General features: G+C 38.2%; 1 protein-coding gene across 1 annotated transcript in view; it reads right to left on the reverse strand.

Annotated features, from left to right (window-relative positions):
- Positions 1–15,946, reverse strand: part of LOC132402182 (olfactomedin-like protein 2B) — an 83,884-nt gene that overhangs the window by 55,131 nt on the left and 12,807 nt on the right. Inside the window, exon 3 of the mRNA XM_059984871.1 lies at positions 11,415–11,522. Coding sequence (XP_059840854.1) covers positions 11,415–11,522 — 108 coding nt within the window. The remainder of the gene's footprint in view (positions 1–11,414; positions 11,523–15,946) is intronic.

Raw genomic sequence — 15,946 nt, forward strand, 5'->3', positions numbered from 1 at the left:
GAGTGTTTAATAAATGTTTTATTTGTTTATAAAAACCTGTCTCAATTCTATATTCATTGTTGCTGGATTGTAACACTATAAACAATTGAAATCTAGTACATGGACCTTGCCCCAGAGCATAAGCAAGCATAGAATTTTTCCCTGTTGGGGTACAAACAGTGCTCTGAACTTGGCCACTTTTTCAATGCCAGGGATGTCCACAAAATGCACTGCTTTTTGCAGTGTAACAGGGTCAATAAATTATCAGGAGGTCTGATCATTGAATCCTGCTGAATAGATTAACATTCAATCTATGTCAACACCTATACACAACCAGCATTACCTCTTCACCCCCTCTATTCTACATCTGTTCTCCATTTATAGTCAACATTTTCAGATATGGCCTAATAATTCTGTCTGCTTTTTGGAACCAATATACATCTGAGGGTAGAGAAGTAAATTATAGATTAACAAACTTCAAAATTCACAGTAATTTTATTATCAAAGTACATATATGTCACCATATACAATCCAGATTCATTTTCTTCTGGGAATACACAATAAATCCATAATAGAATCAATGAAAGACCACACCAACTGGATGTTCAACCAGTGCTCAAAGGTCAACAAACTGTGCAAACACAAAGAAAGAAAGAAAGAAAGAAAGAAAGAAAGAAAGAAAGAAAGAAAGAAAGAAAGAAAGAAAGAAAGAAAGAAAGAAAGAAAGAAAGAAAGAAAGAAAGAAAGATAAATAAATAAATAAATAAATAAATAGATAGATAAACAAACAAGCAGTAAATATCAAGAAAATGAGATGAAGAGTCCTTGAAAGTGAGTCCATAGGTTGTGGGAACAGTGACTAGGCAAGTTAAGTGAATTTATCCCCTTTAGTTCAAATGTGGTATTTAATCTCCAGGTAATATTTAACAAGAAGGAAAGTTTTCTCAATATTCTTAACTATATTATCTCAAACAGCAGCAGGGAATTCTACTCTAAGATCATTGGGTACTGCAGGGTTATTCCATCAATGAGCTGCTTGTTGATTGGAGTAGCTGGACTAGTGTCAGCGGTAGAGCCAGCCATGATTTTGGAGAGAAAGCCGGCTGAGCTGTCGAAGGGATTAAGATGGTGGAGAAGGAGCCAGTCAGGATATCAGTGGAGCCTGCCGTGTGTCAGAGGAACTGGTCTGGGTACAGAGGAGCTGACCTGGCTGCAGACTGTGTTGCTGCTGCTACTTGGAAGCATCAAAATTGGTGCCATATAACTGTGGAAATTTGTCTCATACATTTCTCTTGTGATCGCAAGACTCTGTTGGACAATGATAATGTAAACTGCTGCAGGCTTGTTACCCCTGTCTGGCAAAATGGGAGCTGTGTAGCCTTGGTTGTTGTGAGAGCTGGGCCTTGAACCTCAGGCTTATTTGCTCCTGCAGACCAGGTGAGAAACACTGAAACATTTACAGCATGGGGTCTCGGTTGGTGCTTGGATGGATTGTGTGCATTCATACACTGCTGGGAAACTGTACCATTGATTGCCAGACATTATATGTTTTATTTCAAGTGAATACGCTTCTTTGCTCGTTCTTTTGAATTTTGCCACTTGCTATTTTGAATGTTTCACTCCTTGGCCCCAGAGGAATGCTGTCTTGTTCGGCTGTATCTATGTATGGTTTGAATGATAATTAAACTAGATTTAATTTGATTTGAAACAGATCATATGGTTGCTTATGTCTAAAGGGGCTTGTCTTTAAAGGAAGGAGTGAAAATAAGGAGTGAGGGTCTGTTTGCTGGATTATTATAAATGGATAAAATGACAGACTGAATATTCAAGGCTGATGAGCACTACGTTCACTGAAAGGTTCTTACTAGTAAGGATGGTCAGATTCCTGGAAGCATAGATGCAGAGAACAAAAAGGGTAAGAGACTGATAACAGGCACTATTTCACTTCAAATTGCCAATCGCATTTGAATGAGAAAAATAGATGACCTATTGTGGGAAATGGACATGAGGAAGGGAGAGTTTTGAAAATAAAAAAAACTATAGATGCTGGGAAATCTGAAATAAGAACAGAGAAATACTATAAGCAGTGTCTGTGGGAAGGAGAAACAGAGTTTATGTATTATATCCAGAACTAGAAGAGGAGTTTTAAGTTGTAGATAAAGCGCGGGAAGGACAGATGAAACGAAGAGAGTATTTTGGATAAGGTGAGACCAAATAGGTTTATGAGAGTTTTATTTCGTTTCATTTTAAGCCACAGAGACAATGCTCAAGGTGGCTTCTCTGCACCCTGCTCACCTAAAAGCCCAGATAATCAACACTCAAGATCGTGTGACTAGAGGTCTTCAACTATGATGACCTCAGAGTATCATAAAGGCTACGAAACCAAAGGTTGTCATTCAGATTTTATGATATACTGCAAAAATTTGATAATTTGATCACATCATCCTCTTCCATTGCCTCTTCACAATCGAGGTGACCAAGTCACTCCCGGCAAGCTCCAGTCTAATCCACACACTGTCATTTTGGTGACCACTAGCAATTTATCCCAGACCCCTTTCATCCTACCCTTCACCAAAATCTACCACACACATTGTATTTCCTACACGTGATGATATTACCTAGCTTCATCTCAGCTTTATCATCACTGTTGACTCCTCTACTGTCACTAACCCAATACAACCTTATCAATACAATATTGGAATGACCAAAGCAAACATTTGAGTCCATTACTAACTCTGTCCATTGCTACCTACTCCACCAATCTTACTGGCAACACCATTCGACTGTTCACAACCTTGGTGTTCTAACTGGACATTGTGGTGAATTTTGGATGTTGTGTTCAAGGCATCTTTGAGAATGTCTATCTGGACCTCTATAAATTATTTAACTCTGCCACTACCTTAACATAAGCTGCTGAAATTCTTTTCTCAACCTTTGTTGCCTCAAGACTTGACCTTTCAACACACAAGGCTGACCTTATTCTGTTGTCCATGAATTCGAGGACATCACCCATTATACCTGATTATAACTTTTTAAAAAATCCTTGTTTTAAGCTCCTTACACAGGCCCATTAATCCTTATCTCTATATTCTCCTCCAACCATCTAACTTTCCATGGTGTCTTGATGCCCTCCTCCTCTGGTCACCTGAGCATCATCAGATATAATTGCTCCATTGTTAATGGCTCTGCCAAACACTGCCGAAGTGCTAAGCTCAGAAAGTCCCCAATCCTCTCCACCCTGAACTCTCTTATCACTCTATCATCCTTATAAGCTCTCTTTTTGATTTGGCTATGACTTTATACGGCTTGGCATTAATATTTGTTTGAAAACATACATTTGAAGTGCCCTGGGACATTTTTGCCTTGTTACTGCTGCAATACAAATTGAAGTTGTTGTTCTGAGAAAACACTTAATCAGATTTTACAGTGATGCTTCTGATTCTCATATTGCATGTGATCATCACTGAAAATACTTTAACCTTTCAAATGACTTAGCATTGCTCTTAGCTTTACTCTGCTGCCTGCTACCCATTACTGTTCATGCTTTCCTTTGTCTGATCCAAAGAAGCTATTTATTGTCCCACTGTTTTAAAAAAAGCCTTTTGTCTAACTGCTTGGATATTTCAAAGTGTTTCATGGCCATATTAGCATTTTCTGAACAATGGGATATAACAGAACAGATAATCATACACTCACCATGCTTGCTAAACAGCAACATGATAAGGATTAGATAGTCTGTTTATCCATATTAAGTGATGATACTATTTTTATAGAGTAGAAATGATTGGATAACTCTACCATCAACCAAGCCCAGAAGTGCATTGAAGTGAATAACTGAGTTTGATAATATGCATGTAATTTGAATGTTACAATCCCAACATCCTGCCTAATGCTGCCCTAAACAGACCAGCTGGTGATTAAAACACTTTTTTTGTATGATACTCCCCTGCTATCCTTCAGATTAGTGTCATGAGATCTTCAGAATCCGTTTTTGAAGCAGCCAGTACCTTGCTTTGGGATCTCATTTAATCAGTGCCTCTGACAGCACATTACACCCTAGTGCTGTACTGGAATATGTTAACTTTTTTGCCTACAGTTCTCTGCAGTGGGGTTTAAACTCACAACCTTTTAATTTAAAAGCAAGGATGTTACCAGCCAAAAGTAAAGTCGGCATGCGAGGAACTACTTGTGATATCATCCATCATTCTGAGCCCTCTCTTGCAGATGCAGGTGGTGTTAGACTAAGAAATATGTTCAGAAAAACCTACCTAAACCTACCTCTTCTTTCTATCAAGGGAAATGGTTTTAATATTCCCACCTAACTTAAAACCTGGACATGGATATAGCACCTGTTCTCCCATATGGTCAGTTCCTCTATTTTGCTTTGAACTAAGCTACCATTCCTCTCTGTTCATCCTGTCTTCCTTTAGGATCTGTGTGCAACAAGCCTAATGCATCCAGTGGCTCAGTTAGAACTTAACAGGGAAGTGTAGATTGATAATTCCATTCACAGACTCTGACAAGACTGAAAGATTCAAGATTTCCCCTTGTTGACTGACTTGATTCAGTTGTTGCAGTGATGCAGGTGATGGACACTGAGAATAAACAAGTTCACAGATAAGCTTTTTTTTAAAAACTTTTACTGTATTCCCAGCCAGGAGAAACAGATCTAAAACAGATTTTACTGTCCACTCACTAACCATTATTGCTTGCCCTTTTTACAGTGAGTCAATAAATGTGTTGTCTATTTTTACATTTTTTTATAACTACAATTGGAAAGTTTTAGCCTAAGACAGATGGTCAATCACAGTCTGGGAGGTGTGAAGTTGCTATTACAGATTTATTGTACACCCTGCATACTACCTCCCATGGTCAGGTTTTGATTTATGGGAATTTTAATAAAGATTCTACTATGTCGCCATTTATAATGTTTAAGATATATCTGCTGAAATGAGTCAGACCTTTATGGTAGTTCACCTTGGGAATTCAAGGTGTATAGCCAAAATGGAAATTATGAAGAATTATATTGCAATTTACATTAATTTTCATTGCAATTAAACAATAACATTTCTGAGAATTTTGGAACCAGATGACCAGTGGTTCAGGAAGATAGTTAGGAATCTGATATGCCCCTACTGTTGAAAATGAGTAATATACCTTTCCTGGACAAACAACACAAAATAGTACAAAAACTTGCTGTGTTCAATCCAAAGAATGGCTTCCTAATTAACAGATTTGCCTATAAATAACAATCATACAATCCTATCAATATGTGCAATTGGGTATAATGAGATTATAATGAAGCATGCAAATATTTCATGAAAAAAATTATTCTGTTTATTTCAGCTTCGAACAATTAATGTTTCCAGCACTGTCAAGTACAATTATTAACTACAATCTGAAATATCCCTCTGCAAAAGTTTTGTACAAAAAAGCAGGGAAAATGTGCTGTAGTAATTCAAATTGTCATTCTGGAATGTAATTTGCAATTGTAGTCTTTTTTGTAATGTATTTTTTATTGAAGTTCATCAAACAAACATTTCCGTAAGATGTATTTCAGACATTGTACATATATATCACAAAATCTCCACAAAGTATTTATCTGGGGTATACACTTATAGAAAAGAGTGGAAAGAAAAAACAAGCAAAAGTAAAGAACTATGTACAAGTAGGGAGTGATCTTAATTTTACAACAGATTCATTGATTTGTGAGAATCCTATGAAGCATTATGTAGTTAAACCATTTTTCCCAGTATGAATCAAATTGTTCCAGCTTATGATTAACAGCTGCTGTTATCTTCTCCATATTGTAAATGTCCATTGTAATTTCCATCCATGTATTCAAAGTTGGGCTCTCCTGTGATAACCATTTCCTAGTAAGAGTCTTTTTAACAGCCACCAATAGTATATTCGTTAAATGTTTATCTCTTTTCAACCATTCTTGAGGTATATACACAAAATATATGGTCTTACTCTCCAAGGGTATTTCACATTTAAAGATGTCTTGTAGGGCATTGTGTATCCCCCTCCAATAGTCTTTGATAACAGGGCAGTCCCAAAAAATGTGATAATGATTTGCATTTTGATTTCCACAATTCCTCCAGCAAACAAGGAGGTTACCATCATAATGGGATTTCTGAGAGGGTGCAATAAAATATCTTATCAAGTTTTTCCATCCAAACTCCCTCCATTTCTGTGAATTGGTACACTTCCATTGAAATCTCCATATTGTTGTCCATTCTTCCTCAGATACAATTATCCCTCCTTCCTTCTCCCATTTTGTTTTAATGTATGAAGTCGAATGTGTTTTAAGATTTGACAACCCCTTATACATGCTTGAAATGATTCTACTACCATTATCTGAATTATATGCTTTTCTAAAGAGCTCTATCAAGCATGTATTTGCCTTGGTTACCTTTTTAAGCGTCTTATTAACATATTGTCACATCTGTAAATACCAATAAAAATCTTGTTTTTCTAATAAGTGTTTCTCTTTAAGCATTTCAAAACTGAGCAGTGTTCCTTCTTTCATTATGTTGCAAAGAACTGTTATTCCTTTAGCTATCCAGTCCTTAAATCTAGCATCCAATTTATTTGGTGTAAAATCAGAGTCATATGCACACCATTTAAGAATTGCAATAACTCCCTCTAGATTATATTCTTTTAGAGTAGTTTTCCATATTTTATTGCAGGTTGTTAGCAGCCAAAATTGCTTGTATGGGGATGGGAAGTACCCGCTCCTCAATGCTTTTCCATTGAGTGTCATATGATGGGTTGCACCAACATATCACAGCTCTCAACTGTGCTGCAAAATAATAATCTCTAAGAGAAGGTAGGCCCCGTCCTCCCTTTTCCTTTGCTAATTGCAAAGTTTTGAGATGAACCCAAGGCCTTTTACTCTTCCAAATATACCTTGATAGCATCTTGTTCCATTCATTGAATTGATTTTGATAAATCTCTATTGGTAGGGTCTGAAAGAGATATAACAGTCTGGGCAGTATATTCATTTTAATAGACTCAATCCTTGAACTGAGACTGAAAAACGGAATCAGGCTCCATCTTGCCACATCTTCCTTAATTTTTTTATATAAAAGGCTGATAATTACATTCTGATAATTTTGCCAAATCTTTTGGCATAATGATGCCCAAATATTTGAAAGACTCTGTGTGCCATGCCCTGGGGTATTGACTTTCAATTTCTCTTGGTGGGCTATATGAAAGTAATTGGGTTTTATCTATGTTGATCTTATATCCTGATAATTGACCATATTGTTCAAAGGATTGCATCAATTTAGGTAAAGAGTATGTTGGTTGCCCTAGATAGATCAAAATGTCATCCACATAACAAGCCAATTTATGCTCTGTCCCTTTAATAGTAATTCCCCTGATATCTTCATTTTGTCTGATGTATTGAACTAATGGTTCCAGATATAACGCGAAGAGTAGTTATGTCAGCAGTCATCCTTCTATTTTGTTCTTCACTTAAAGTGGGTAACTCTAGAGAATTCAGTAAGTTGTCAATTTGGGTTATGCTTCCCCCTGGAACTTTGGAATATAGTGTTTTGTAAAACACTTCAAAAGCTTCTTGAATTTCACTTAGCTTATTTTTTTATCATTTTCGTTCTTGGGTCCCTAATTCTATGAATTGTATTTTCTGCTATCTTTTTTTTTCCAGTTTCCACGCTAGTATTTTCATAAGTTTCAATCCACTTTCATAATGTCTCTGTTTCAGAAACATTAAGTTTTTCCTGATTTCTTGCGTAGCCAAATTATTTATTTCATTCCTAATTCTAATGTATCCTGTGTCAAATTCAATTTGTGTTTTTTTCCTTCAGCCTATTTTGTAATATGTTTTATTCCTTATTTTTTTCTTATATGAAGATATCACTATAATTTTCCCTCTTAAGACTGCCTTCAGAGTATCCCATAAAATGGGAGGTGAAACCCCTCCATTATCATTAAACTCTAAGTACAGACCATTTTCTTTTTTAATTTGTTCCTTAAAGTACAGATCATTGAGTAGATTTGAATTTAGTTTCCAAATAGTAATCTTTGGTTTTAGGTCAAAATCAACAGATAAATATATAGATGCATGGTCACTTACATCTATTGTCCCAATTCCACAGGTGATTATTTTGTCTTTGTCTTTTCCAAATGTTATGAAACTGTCTATTCTTGTATATACAGAATGTGGAGCAGAATAATGAGTGTAATCCCTTCTGTCAGGGAAAAGGTCCCTCCATATATCAATTAAACCAACATCCTCAAAAAGTGTATTAACTTTCTTATGTAAGGATTTTGTTTCATAGGTTTTTCTAATGGAAGAGTCTAAGTTTGGTTGTAATTGTAAATTTAAGTCTCCCCCACATATCAGGAGACCTTCTGTTTCCGTTGCCATAATATCAGTAATTTTCTGAAAGAAACCAATATCACTTCCGGGGGTCCGTATATATTCAATACAGTAACTGAATTGCTGTCTACATTCCCCCTTACCAGAATATATCTGCCTTCTTTATCTCCCATTTCGAATACTTTTTCAAAATTTAGCTTACTTGAGATAAGAATAGCAACTCCTCTCCTATGTCCTGATTTATATGAAGAGAAAAACAGATTAGTGAAGCCCATTCTCTTCAGTTTTTTATGCTCTTTATCACTTAAATGAGTTTCCTGTAAATATACGACATGGGCTTGTTCTTTTTTCATTTTGGATAAAATTCTCTTACGCTTGATTGGATTTAATAGCCCATTTACATTAAAAGAAATGAATTTTACCTTGTCCTTAGCCATCTGTATTTATCTGTCAATGTATCATTGAAATTAGAATAAAACTTAATCGATCTACTCCCTGAACAAACAAGAACCAAGAAACGCAAATAATAACAAAAATGGCAACGAATGTGTGATTCCAAGGCTGAAGTCTCTAGTAAATGACCCTGCGTTGAGCTAGAGGAAATGTCTAGCTGTGGGGGATAACCCCTCCTATTTGTGAGGAGGGCCCCCATTGCAGTATTCATAAAAGTCAGTGAACAAATCCATTACACAGAAAAGATTTCCCTTTGTACTCCTCCTATATATATATATATGTATATATACACATATACACATGCATATATAGGAGGAGTACACAGGGGAAAAGGAGTAAGTGAGCGAATAAAGAATAACAACTAAGTAATATAAAATCCACATTATAATAAGTATTTCTCGAGATAGGTATATCACCGTGTACTTTTGCTTCTCTTTAGCTTGTCAACATTTTTAAAGTTAGCCAAACCTTATGGCTCTTCTGAAGGGGGTGAGGACTGTCTTTGGGAACTCACGGTCTCTTCCTGATATGTTTCTCTCGGCCTCCTCCCGTCTCCTGCCTTCTGGTTTCTCACACTATTTCCCAAGCCGAGCAGGACAATTCCTAAGCCAGGCTTTCTTTCATTTTGGTCACGCTAACGGGCAACCCTCTGGCCTTCATGTCTGTAGTGGCCTCTTCCACTGTTTGGTACAACTGCGTCCTTTTGTCATAAAACACTCGAAGTTTAGCAGGTACAGAGTTTGAAATCTACTCTTATTTTGCTTTAATACTCGCTTTACTTCGGAGTATTCTTTGCGTTTCTGGAGGACCACGGGGGGGGGTAATCTTGGTTGAAATATATTAATTTATCCTCTAAAAACACTCTCTTCTTACCCCAGGCCCTTCGTAGAATCTCCGCCTTGGTGCTGTACTGAAGGAATTTAATTATAATAGAGCGTGGCTTTCTATCCTGGGTAGGTTTTGGGACTAACACGTGGAGTGCTCTTTCGACTTCCAGCTCTATAGCCGGGGGGAAGATCCAGCACGTCCCACAGTAACTTTCCAACAAACTCCGTCATAGACAGACCCTCCGCTCCTTCTGGAACGTTGTAGGTTCTGATATTTTTCCGTCGTGATCTTCCCTCCAGGTCAAGCAGTTTACCTTCTTGCTGATGTATTATTTTTATTGTCTTGCTCAGTATCCGTTCCGTTTTGAACGCGATCTTCCACCTTCTCAATGCGAGTCTCTGCCACTTCTATTTTTTTGATTAACGCTGGCGAGCTCTGCCTTAATATCATGGAACTGCTGCTTTATATCTTTCTGGACCTCCGTTATTTCTTTCAGGATTTCAAATGACATTCGCCGCTTCGACTGAACGAGGCCCAGCGTCCGCCTCGCTAGCATGCGGTCAGGTCAGAGAGCCGCTCACTGCACTCCTCTCGGACACAGGCTCCGCAGTGTTGCTTTTTTAATTTCCATTTCTTCTCCCCATTCTTGCCCCTATTTTCAGTTCAAATATTTTTCAAAAAATATTATATTTGACGGGTTAATGGGGCTTAATATGCGTTTTTCAGGAAGAGCTAGTGACTTAAGCTGCCATTCTCGATGATAACATCACCAGAAACCTGCAATTGCAGTCTTAACTACAAATTACTTCTTCCAGGCTGTTTCTGAATTGATTCATAAGTCACTCAATACCAAACATCAGCAACTTTCTCATCCCGAATGGGATGAGGGAGTTGCTGATGTTTTTATAGTAATTATGTCCTACCAAACTACAGTCACTTAACACAAGGCAGGAAATGACAAGGCATGACATTATCTGACAAAATATCAAGCAGTCTTTCGACACCTGTGTATCCATCAACAGAAAAAACATTTTTTTTGTAAAAATGAAGTAATGGGTGACAATTGGACAATTCTATTCTGCTAGTGAAATGGCGCGTATTTGATGGGTTTAAGGTTCAGACGATTGATCTTCCTTGAATCCAATAAAAGGACAGCACAACTTTCTCAGCAGTTCTTTCAGCCTTCTTTGGTCACTGGGATCTTAAAATTTCTTCCTGTTCAGCCAAATGCCCTTCTTCAGGTTATCTCCATATCACTCTTCAATGGAGTGAGATTATTGCTCCTCCTACCATATGGAAAGGGTCAGTGGACTAGTAGAGATGCATTAGTGAAAGTCAGAGAATTAAAATTGGAAGCAGGGTTAGAGGTAACTGGGGGGGGGAGGGTTGTGGGTGTGCAGGCATAGAAACAAAAGTATAGGAAGACAATGTAGTTGGGTAAAATGAATTTAGGTTGGAGGGGGTTCATTTGGAGTATTGAGAGCAGCAGAACATATTTAGATTTGGTCTTTCTATGTAGTTCTAAATCAAACCACGACAAAGGCTGAAAGTTGAGACTCAGTGACTCTCACTCTGATTTCCCTCTGTTGTGGAAAACATATCTGCACTGACTTTTATGGCTTAGTGTGGGCCAGCTGTTATGCTCCTGTAAGCACTGCACTTACGAAAACAAGTTGCAAGAGAATAGGCCAGGTCCCATGGAACTATGGACCTGCTCAAAGTCCTGTTTAAAGTTTTTAAGTCTTGACCCTTTAAGAGGGAGGGTTGGAAAATATTTGAGTTGAGAAATAAACAAGTGTCTTACCTCTTCCAGTTTTTCAATATGTTTCATGAGTTTCATTGTTACAGAGTGCAACTTTAAGAGATCCAATCCAAAGATAGTGCTTTCTAAAAGTTGCATCATCGAGGAGAGCTGCAGACAAAATGGAAACATGTTGAATCTATACTTAATTGAAAATATAAATCACAGGTCACCATCACAAAGTTACACAATCAAACACTAGCCTGGAGACAAACTAGACTAAAGTGAAAATGGCCATTCTTCTTTGGTATTGCCAACATGTATTAAAAGACAATAAGGTAATAGTATTTATCTAATGGTAAAGATTAAGAAATATTAATACTGACCTTAAATAATCATTATGAAGTGGTTGTAAGAGTTTTGTGGATACTGAAATAGTTAAAATCAGGGTGGCAGTCAGATTTAATGGCTGTGTTGAAGGGAGTAATGTTTGACCTTTATGTAGCTGCATGGAAGATGTATTCCAGATTAAAACTGTTGCCTTGTCACGTTCTTCTACAAAATAGCATGTTGGTCATGGCTAGACCATGTTCCAAACATTGCATCAAGAAGACTCACATTGGTATTAACTTACTTTATTTCTTCCCTGCCAAGTGACTTTGTTAGAGATTTGATCCCTTTCTGATTTACAAGAATGTTGCCAGGATTGAAAAAAATTAGCAATAAATGAAGTTTGGAAAGGGTTATATTGATTTCAATGGACCAGAAGAAGCTAACAGAAGATTTATAGTGCCTATAAGAGGTATTCAGCCCTTGTAATGTTTTCATGTTTCATTGTTTTACAGCATTGAATCACAGTGGATTTAATTTGGATTTTTTTTTGACAGCAAGTCTGTTTTGTGTCAAAGTTAAAACAAATCTCTACAAAGTGACCTAAATTAATTGCAAATATAAAACACAAAATAATTGATTGCATAACTATTCACCCTCTTTAATATGACACACCAAATCATCACTAGTGCAGCCAATTGGTTTTAAAAGTCACATAATTAGTTAAATGGAAATCTGATTTTGGAAATCTGTTTTTGGAGACCTGTTTGCAATCAAGGTGTTTCAATTGATTGTAGTAAAAATATATCTGCATCTGTAAGGTCCAACTGCTGGTGAGTCAGTATCCTAAACTACAAAAATACACCATGAAGAAAAAAGAATATTTTAAACACCTCTGAGAAAAGGTTATTAAAAAGCACAAGTAGGAGGTGGATACAAGAAAATTTCCAAGTCACTGAATATCCCTTAGAATACAGTTAAGTCATTCATCGAAAGAATATGGCATAGCTGTAAATCTGCCTGGAACAGGCCGTCCACAAAAACTGAGTGACTGTACAAGAAAAGGACTAGTGGGAGAGGCCACCACAAGACCTATGACAACTTTGGAGGAGTTACAGGCTTCAGTGGCTGAGATGAGAGAGACTGCACATACAACAACTGTTGTCCAGGTGCTTCACCTGTTGGAACTTTATGGAAAAGGGGCAAAGAGTGGAAAGCCACTGTTGAAAAAAGCTCACACTAAATTTTGGCTAGAGTTTGCCAGAAGGCATGTGGGAGACTCTGAAGTCAGCTGGCAGAAAGTGATGTGGTCTGATTAAACCACAATTGAGCTTTTTGGCCATCAGATTAAACGCTATGTTTGTTGTAAACCGAACACCACACATCATCAAAAACATACCATCCCTAATGTGAAGCCTGGTGGTGGATGCATCATGCTGTGGGGATGCTTCACTGCAGCAGGCCCCGGAAGCCTTGTGAAGGTAGATGGTAAAATAAATACAGCAAAATACAGGGAAACCCTGGAGGAAAATCTGATGCAGTCTGCAAGAGAACTGCAACTTGGGAGAAGATTTGTTTTCCAGCAAAACAATGACCCCAAGCATAAAGCCAAAGCTACACAGGAGTGACTTAAAAACACTAGACACTAGAATACTACAGCCCAGTACAGGCCCTTTAGCCCTCAATGTTGTGCTGACCCATATATTCCTTAAAAAAAAAGTACTAAACCCACACTACCCCATAACCCTCCATTTTTCTTTTATCCATGTGTCTGTCCAAGAGGTTCTTGGAAGCTTTGGAGAGGGTGCAGAGGAGATTTACCAGGATGTTGCCTGGTTTGGAGAACAAGTCATATGTAGCAAGGTTAGCAGAGCTGGGACTTTTCTCTTTGGAGCGTAGTAGAATGAGAGGGGACTTGATAGAGGTCTACAAGATTATAAGAGGCATAGATAGGGTGGATAGTCAATACCTGTTTCCCAGGGCACCAATAGCAAACACAAGAGGGCATATGTATAAAATTAAGGGAGGGAAGTTTAGGGGAGACATCAGGAGTAAGTTTTTTTACACAAAGAGTTGTGAGTGCCTGGAATGACTTGCCAAGGATGGTGGTGTAGGCTAAAATATTAGGGGTATTTAAGAACCTCTTGGACAGACACATGGATGAAAGAAAAATGGAGGGTTATGGGGTAGTGTGAGTTTAGTACTTTTTTTTAAAGGAATATATGGGTCGGCACAACATGGAGGGCTGAAGGGCCTGTACTGTGCTGTAGTGTTCTATGAATCGATGGTATTCATTTAGGACCTCCCTAACCTCCTCTGCCTCCAGGCACATGTTGCCTTCTTTATCCTTTAGCAACCCCACCTTCATTCTTATTCTTCACATACTCATAGAACGCTCCGGGGTTCTTCTTGATCCTACATGCTAAGGCCTTCTCATGCCCCCTTCAAGCTCTCCTAAATCCTTTCTTAAGCTCCTTCCTGGCTACTCTATATTTCTCATGAGCCCCTCCTGCTTCCTGTTTCTTATATCTAACATATGCTTCCTTCTTCCTCTTGATGACTTGCCTCACGTGTTTCGTCAGCAATGGTTCCCTTTTCCTACCATTTTTGCCTTTTCTCAGTGGGACAAACCTATCCTAAACCCAGCTCAAGTGGTCCCTAAACTTCCTCCACATTACTTCAAACAACACACACAAAATGCTGGTGGAACACAGCAAGCCAGGCAGCATCTATAAGGAGAAGCACTGTCGATGTTTCAGGCCGAAACCCTTCGTCAGGACTAACTGAAGGGAAAGCAACTCAGAGATTTGAAAGTAGTGGGGGGAAGGGGGAAATGTGAAATGATAGTAGAAGACCAGAGGGGGTGGGATGAAGCTAAGAGCTAGAAAGGTGACACACCTGACAAATTCGCTCTATTCCCCTTGCAGTCAGGAGGTGCCAGTCAATATGAGGGAAGTTGAAATCACCCATAACTACAACCCTGCATTTCCTGCACCATTCTAAAATCTGCCTGCTTATCTGCTCTTCGGTATCTCGAGGGTTATTTGGGGGCCTATAGACTACTCCCAGTACAGTGATTGATCCCCTTCCTATTTCTGACTTCCACCCACACCGACTCAGTGGACACTCCCTCTGCAGCGTCCTCCCTTTCTATAGCCGTGATACTATCCCTGACCAGTAATGCTACTTCCCCACCTTTTCTACCTCCCATCCTATTCCTTTTAAAACTCCTAAACCCTGGTACCTGCATCAGTCAACCCTGCCCTTCCTTCAGCCAAGTTTCAGTAATGGCCACAACATCGTAGTTCTATGTATTGATCTATGCTCTAAGTTCATCCCCTTTATTCCCAATACTTACTCCTAGCATTGAAATAGACATATTTGAACCCCTCTAACTGGCTACATTTATGTTTTGTCCCCTGCCTCTCCTTCCTCACCAACTCAGAACAAAGTTAATGTCCTGGAGTGGCCAAGTCAGAGTCCAGACCTCAATCCAATTGTGAATTTGTAGCTGTACTTGAAAAAGGTTGTTCATTCACAATCCCCATGCAATCTGACAGAGCTTGAGCAGCTTTATAAAGAAGAAGGTGGAAAAATTGCAGTGTCCAGATGTGCAAAGCTGTTAGAGACCTATCCACACAGACTCAAGACTGTTAATGGCCGCCAAAGGTGCATAAACTAAATACTGACTTGAAGGGGGTGAATACTTAAGCAATTAATTATTTTGTGCTTGAGATTCGTAATTAATTTAGATCAGTGTGAAAAAGGCCAAATTAAATCCACTGTGATTCAATATTGTAAAACAATAAAACATCAGAGCTTCCAAGGGAGTGAATACTTTTTATTGGCACCATAATTAAAGTGAATAAAATAATGAAGGCCCAAGACTGGTAAAATGAGAAGGATCTATTTGCAAAATTGTAAAAAAACCCCAGAAATGTTGGGAGGAAGGTGAAGGAATGTTTTTCATCTGGAAGCTAGAAGGGATCTGGAACTGACTATCCAATAAGGTGACAGAGGCAACAACCATCATCTCATTAAAAAGTAGTTGGATGTGTAATCAAAGAAATGTAAATTGAAGAGACACAGAATTAGTCCTGGAAGTGGGATCAAACTGGATGGCTTCTTCAGTCAACAGAGACACAATGGGCCAAATGGCCTTCTTACTGTGTATCTTTTTCCTTCTTTATTTCTCCTTGTTTTGTTCCTGTATTTGGCCCTTTTTTCCCTTTTCCTTTGTTTATTTTCTTTGGCATCGACATTAT

This window comes from Hypanus sabinus, chromosome 11 (genome assembly GCF_030144855.1).
Source record: "Hypanus sabinus isolate sHypSab1 chromosome 11, sHypSab1.hap1, whole genome shotgun sequence".
NCBI lineage: Eukaryota > Metazoa > Chordata > Chondrichthyes > Myliobatiformes > Dasyatidae > Hypanus > Hypanus sabinus.